General features: G+C 39.9%; 1 protein-coding gene across 1 annotated transcript; it reads right to left on the bottom strand.

Annotated features, from left to right (window-relative positions):
* Positions 1 to 34: 34 nt before the first annotated feature.
* Positions 35 to 5,264, bottom strand: soul5l (heme-binding protein soul5, like). Its single transcript, XM_077604436.1, has 7 exons — positions 4,141 to 5,264; positions 3,324 to 3,383; positions 3,155 to 3,236; positions 2,289 to 2,409; positions 2,086 to 2,225; positions 1,852 to 2,015; positions 35 to 903 (listed from the first exon to the last, which is right to left on the bottom strand). Coding segments are annotated over exons 1-7 (1,011 nt in total). The 5' UTR covers positions 4,143 to 5,264; the 3' UTR covers positions 35 to 461.
* Positions 5,265 to 6,606: the final 1,342 nt, after the last annotated feature.

Below are 6,606 nucleotides of genomic sequence, written 5' to 3' on the forward strand. Positions count from 1 at the left end.
TCTTGACACAATACTCCGAAAAATGGAGGACGAGTTGTTGAAGCAACGTTGTATTCTTATTTCATGGTCACAAGAGAATGGATTCTCATTTAATATTCCTTATTTATCTAGATAATTCATCAAGAACAACAATTCTTACATGTGTTGATGATGACCACCAAAATGAATAGTGACAACCAACTTTTTTCTCCCCCGATTTTGCTGTGGAAGCGCCTGCATGCGTTAAGCTAATAAGCTAATAACATGAGCTAAGTGCATAGCATCCGATGGAAGCGCTAGAGTTTGGATAATGTTGGTTTTTCCCAACCAATTGGACATCTGACAAATGATTACAAATTTGAAAAATGTCTATAAAGGTTGGGAAAGACTAGATTTTGAAGTCGGATTCCTTCATTTTTAGCATGAGAGCGACATTATTTTACCATGCGTGTTGTAGAAGCTAGCAAAGGGGTTGTAGCAACTTAGACGCCATCTTGGGAAGCTACAATGCGCTCTGTGCTGTTCCCTCGAGGCTCCGGCGAGGTGGCGTTGGGGGCCAGGACTTCAGTGGAGGCGGAGCTGGGGGTAAAGGAAGTGGCGGCGATTGTGACGCCGGCGGGGGTCGTGGCGGAGGCCGGGGTCGTGGCGGAAGCCGGGGTCGTGGCGGAGGCCGGGGTCGTGGCGGAGGCCGGGGTCGTGGCGGAGGCCGGGGTCGTGGCGGAGGCCGGGGTCGTGGCGGAGGCCGGGGTCGTGGCGGCGGCCGTATCCGAAACGTTGGAGGATGTCTGGTCGTCGGTCACGTCGGGGAGGAGATCCGGCGTCCTGGCGAGGTGGGCGGGGGTGGGCTCTCGAGGGTCGGAGCACACCGGCTCACCCTCGGCGATGTACCACACTTCGTTGTGTCTGTTGAGTAGCTTTAGCGGGCTACATAAACACACACACACAAGCCTTTCAGGCTTTTTTTTCTTAAAAAACGACATAGTATAGTAAGGCTTTTTTTCTTCAGAAATGACCATATAGTAAGGCTTTTTTCTTTAAAAAAAACGACAGTATAGTAAGGCTTTAAAAAAAAAAAAAAAAACGACAGTATAGTAAGGCTTTTTTCTTTAAAAAATGACATAGTATAGTAAGGATTTTTTTCTTTAAAAAAGCGACATAGTATAGTAAGGCCTTTTTCTTAAAAAAATGACATAGTATAGTAAGACTTTTTTTCTTAAAAAACGACATAGTATAGTAAGGCCCTTTTCCTTAAAAAATGACCATGTATAGTAAGGCCTTTTTCCTTAAAAAATGACCATGTATAGTAAGGCCTTTTTCCTTAAAAAATGACCATGTATAGTAAGGCCCTTTCCCCCCAAAAAATGACCATGTATAGTATGGCTCCCCCCCCCCCCCCCCCCCCAAAAAAATGACCATGTATAGTGAGGCTTTTTTTCTTCCAAAAATGACCATGTATAGCAGGGCATTTTCCTTAAAAAATGACCATGTATAGTAAGGCTTTTTTTTAAATTCAAAAATGACCATGTATAGTAAGGCTTTTTTTCTTTAAAAAATGACCATGTATAGTAAGGCTTTCCCCCAAAAAATGACCGTTGGCTGCTCTAGCTGTCCAATCATTTTTTACTTGAGCACGGCTGGCAGCCTGAACTCCAGCTCAAAATAGATTGGACATCTGACGCTAGATTTTCTATCTAAAGTGGTAAGTCTACTTACGAAGGTGAGTATATGGCAGCATTTGTTTTGTAAATTGGAACAATAGCTTTCCTCTCAGTTTTGTAACCTGAATTTTTTTTTCTGTAAGTTGAAGCATTCGTAAGGCGGTAGTCGATCTGCCGAGCGACCTCTCTGACAACCCCCGAGCGAAATACGTACCTGTCGTAGCCGACCCCGTAGTGATAGGTACGGTTGTACGCCGCCCGCACCCGTTCCAGCTCTTTCGTCAGCAGGTGCGCGTGAAGCCTCGAGGTGACCGACAGCATCCAACCGCCGTAGCCACGCACGTAGACGTCCATCTCGGGCATTTCGGTGAAATACAACTACGGCGAGACGGATGGAAGGTAAGCGCCGATGTCGCCGCCGCCGTTTTGGTTAACGCGCAACTTCTACCTTGTCATTTGTGGGTGCGGGCGCCTTCTCCTGATAGGCTCGCGGCAGCGGGAAGTTGAGCGTGTAGACGGCCGGCTCCCACATTCTGGTCTCTTCGGGGATTTTGACCAGGACGGGAGCGGTCATCTCCATCTGGACACCTGTCACCAGTTCATGTAGGTTGGTTTTTTTTGCAGTTTTTTTGTTTTTGTTGATGTTTTTACCTGCTTCGTTTGCGCCGGTGATGTACTGAAAAAGTCTCCGGAAGGCCATGGCGGCGCCCACGCCCATGAAGTAGGCCTCGGCGTCCGTGGATACCCAGCGGGTGGGGCTGTAGTGGCGCACCTAGAAAGTGGGAAGGGCGTTTCACTAGATGTTTGCCAATGGAAAGTTTTCAAAAATGAGAAGAAATGATGAAGACTTACAAGAGGTAAGACGATTAGAAATGGATTCAAAGTCTAAAAGGACGTTGGATTGATTCCAATGGTTTTGTATTTAAACGACAGACTGATTTTGACTTGAAAGTTGCATTTTTTAGTTCTCGAAATCTCTTAAGTATTCATTTTTGCTGATTTTTTTTTTTTCAATTTTGATGAAATGTTGAGAATTATATTTTTCAAAGGAGAACTTTAAATGATAGCATACATCACCTTTTTTAAAATTAGAACATGTTAACAAATATTGACCACTTTTTCCCCAAAAATGCTATGCAAAATCTAAGCTTCATTTTTTTTAGTTCAGCAATTTGTTTTTAATTATTTTTGTCTACGTCAATTTAAAAATAAATACTATAACAGATACGAATAATATCAGACATTCAAAAACAATTAGAATATCATTTGAATTTTTTTTGATTGTTTCAAGCTATTAACTTTTTTCCGCAAAAACTGGAAATTCTCCTCAAAATAATTGAAAAAAGAAAAGAAAAAAACTAGATATTTATTTCCAAATCAAAAACACCCTAAAAAAATATTTTGTAACGAATGTTTCATCATTGCAGACTTTTACCCTTATATATAAATAAAATCAATTGAACAAAAAATGTAATTGTTTTTCAAAAAATGTTTCAATTCGCTGAGACTGGCCTTACTTCATATTCATCTGTTTTGCAGAGCAGCTGAAATTCCAGACACTCCTTTGACTCGGTGCAAAAGCTGCCATTGGTGCTTGGCCTGTAAGCAATTACAGTTCATTTTTAATTATTATTATAATTATTATGACTTAGAATTTTCTCCACTGATTGGCACGCTTCCACTTACCCAACGCTCCCTTCGGCACCCCCCGCAAGGGCCAACACGGCCAACACTGCTAGGAAAGTCCTTCAAAAATAAAAGCAAATGCACATTCAACTTTATTTAACTTTTTATTTTTTATGATTATCACTAGTACATTGTCATATTTTTTCCAGGTTGTTTTTATTAAGCAATAAAAGGTTTATTTTGCATGATTTTTTTAGGCCTGTAAAAGTGACGTCTTGTTCATTTTCAAACCTTTCCTTTGAATTTAAGCACATTTCTGTTGATTTAGGTTCAATTCCAGATCCTGTCCATTTCGGCTCACTTCCCGTTGATTCAAGTTCAGTCACAGGTGAGTCATTTTTGATTTTAAGTCATTTTCAAAGACATTCTAATCACTTTTCAGCTTTTCTGGCTCACTTCCTTCAACGTTGGGAGTCGATTATGATTAAGAAATAAATTTCTGATTTTAAATTAGCCAATTTGAGAGTTTTGAGTTACGAGTCCGGCGGGGTAGGTCTTTAACTCATAAGTGGAGTCTGCCCATGGTGCATCGCCACTGCGGCGACTCTCGCCTTGCAGCAGACAATTCAAGGTCAAGTACGGACGAACGCCAACTTTGTATTAAATGGAAAAATAGAGTGGCGATAGCTCAGCAATTTTTTTTTTTAAGAGGGGCGGCGGCTAGTGATTATGGGATGCGTGCGGTTCAGTGGTGACGCAGCAAGGGGAAAAAAGGTGACAAGATGAACACGTGTTGTCCTTTTTTTGTGATTTACGGATGGTATTGTAGTTTAAGTGTCGCGTTTGAGTGGGATGGAGATAAGAGGGGGTCACTTACATGTTTTCCGGCGTGTTTGTCCTTCCCGCAGAGAAGGAGAAGGATGGTGCTGATGCGGTGGGGCTAGCGTGCTGCACACGGACTGACGCATCGGCAAACTTAATCAGCCTGCAAGGGGGGAGGGAGGGAGGAGGGAGGGAGGGAGGGGGGCACGGTCTAGGGGGAGAGGCGTGACTAGGCAGGGCTATCTAGGCGGCCCCCCCAAAATTATCTTTAGCCCCCTGTAATAATGCATTGATTTATATATTTGAAAATGGCCATGTGTGGTAAGGCTTTTTTTTATTTAAAAAAAAGTCCATGCCGGCCGGTAAGGGTAATTTTTCCAAAAAAAAGGACCATGTGAAGTATGGCCATTTTTTCTTTAAAAAGACCATTTTTAGTAAATCTATTTTGATTAAAAAAGAGCATATATAAGAAGACAAAAAATGACCGTGTATAGTAAGGCTTTCCCCCCCAAAAAATGACCATGTATAGTAAGGCTTTTTTCTTCAAAAATGACCATGTATAGTAAGACTTTTTTCTTTTAAAAATGACCATGTATAGTGCCCCCCCCCGAAAAAAAGACCATGTATAGTAATGCCTTTTTCTTAAAAAAAAGACAATGTATAGTAAGGGTTTTTCCTTAAAAAATTGACCATGTATAGTAAGGCCTTTCCCCCCCAAATGCATATATAAGAAGACAAAAAATGACGATGTATAGTAAGGCCTTTTCCCCCCAAAAATGACCATGTATAGTAAGGCCTTTTCCCCCAAAAAATGACCATGTATAGTAAGACTTTTTTCTTTTAAAAATGACCATGTATAGTGGCCCCCCGAAAAAAAGACCATGTATAGTAATGCCTTTTTCTTCAAAAAAAGACAATGTATAGTAAGGGTTTTTCCTTAAAAAATTGACCATGTATATTAAGGCTTTTTTTTCTTCAAAAAATGACCATGTATAGTAAGGCCTTTCCCCCCCAAAATGACCATGTACAGTAAGGCTTTCCCCCCAAAAAATGACCATGTATAGTGAGGCTGTTTTCTTTTAAAAATGACCATGTATAGTAAGACTTTTCCTTAAAAAATTGACCATGTATATTAAGGCTTTTTTCTTCAAAAAATGACCATGTATAGTAAGGCCTTTCCCCCAAAAAATGCCCATGTATAGTAAGGCCTTTCCCCAAAAAATGCCCATGTATAGTAAGGCATTCCCCCCCCAAAATGACCATGTATAGTAAGGCTTTTTTCTTCAAAAATGACCATGTTTAGTAAGGCTTTTTTTCTTAAAAAAATGACCATGTATAGTAAGGCTTTTTTCCTTAAAAAATTGACCATGTATATTAAGGCTTTTTTTTCTTCAAAAAATGACCATGTATAGTAAGGCTTTCCCCCCAAAAAATGACCATGTATAGTGAGGCTGTTTTCTTTTAAAAATGACCATGTATAGTAAGACTTTTTCCTTAAAAAATTGACCATGTATATTAAGGCTTTTTTTTCTTCAAAAAATGACCATGTATAGTAAGGCTTTCCCCCCAAAAATGACCATGTATAGTAAGGCTTTTTTCTTCAAAAATGACCATGTATAGTAAGGCTTTTTTCTTCAAAAATGACCATGTATAGTGGCCCCCCCGAAAAAAAGACCATGTATAGTAATGCCTTTTTCTTCAAAAAAAGACAATGTATAGTAAGGCCTTTCCCCCCAAAAATGCCCATGCATAGTAAGCCCTTTCCCCCAAAAATGACCATGTATAGTAAGGCTTTTTTCTTCAAAAATGACCATGTTTAGTAAGGCTTTTTTTCTTCAAAAAATGACCATGTATAGTAAGGCTTTTTTTCTTCAAAAAATGACCATGTATAATAAGGCCTTTCCCCCAAAAAATGCCCATGTATAGTAAGGCCTTTCCCCCAAAAATGCCCATGTATAGTAAGGCATTCCCCCCCCAAAATGACCATGTATAGTAAGGCTTTTTTCTTAAAAAATGACCATGTTTAGTAAGGCTTTCCCCCAAAAAATGACCATGTATAGTAAGGCTTTCCCCCCCAAAAATGACCATGTATAGTGAGGCTGTTTTCTTTTAAAAATGACCATGTATAGTAAGACTTTTTCCTTAAAAAATTGACCATGTATATTAAGGCTTTCCCCCAAAAAATGACCATGTATAGTAAGGCTTTTTTCTTCAAAAATGACCATGTATAGTAAGACTTTTTTCTTTTAAAAATGACCATGTATAGTGGCCCCCCGAAAAAAGACCATGTATAGTAATGCCTTTTTCTTAAAAAAAAAAGACAATGTATAGTGAGGCCTTTCCCCCCAAAAATGCCCATGTATAGTAAGGCCATTCCCCCAAAAATGCCCATGTATAGTAAGGCATTTCCCCCCCCCCCAAAAATGACCATGTATAGTAAGGCTTTTTTTCTTCAAAAATGACCATGTTTAGTAAGGCTTTTTTTCTTCAAAAAATGACCATGTATAGTAAGGCTTTTTTC

Source organism: Stigmatopora argus, chromosome 7 (assembly GCF_051989625.1).
Source record: "Stigmatopora argus isolate UIUO_Sarg chromosome 7, RoL_Sarg_1.0, whole genome shotgun sequence".
Classification (NCBI taxonomy): domain Eukaryota; kingdom Metazoa; phylum Chordata; class Actinopteri; order Syngnathiformes; family Syngnathidae; genus Stigmatopora; species Stigmatopora argus.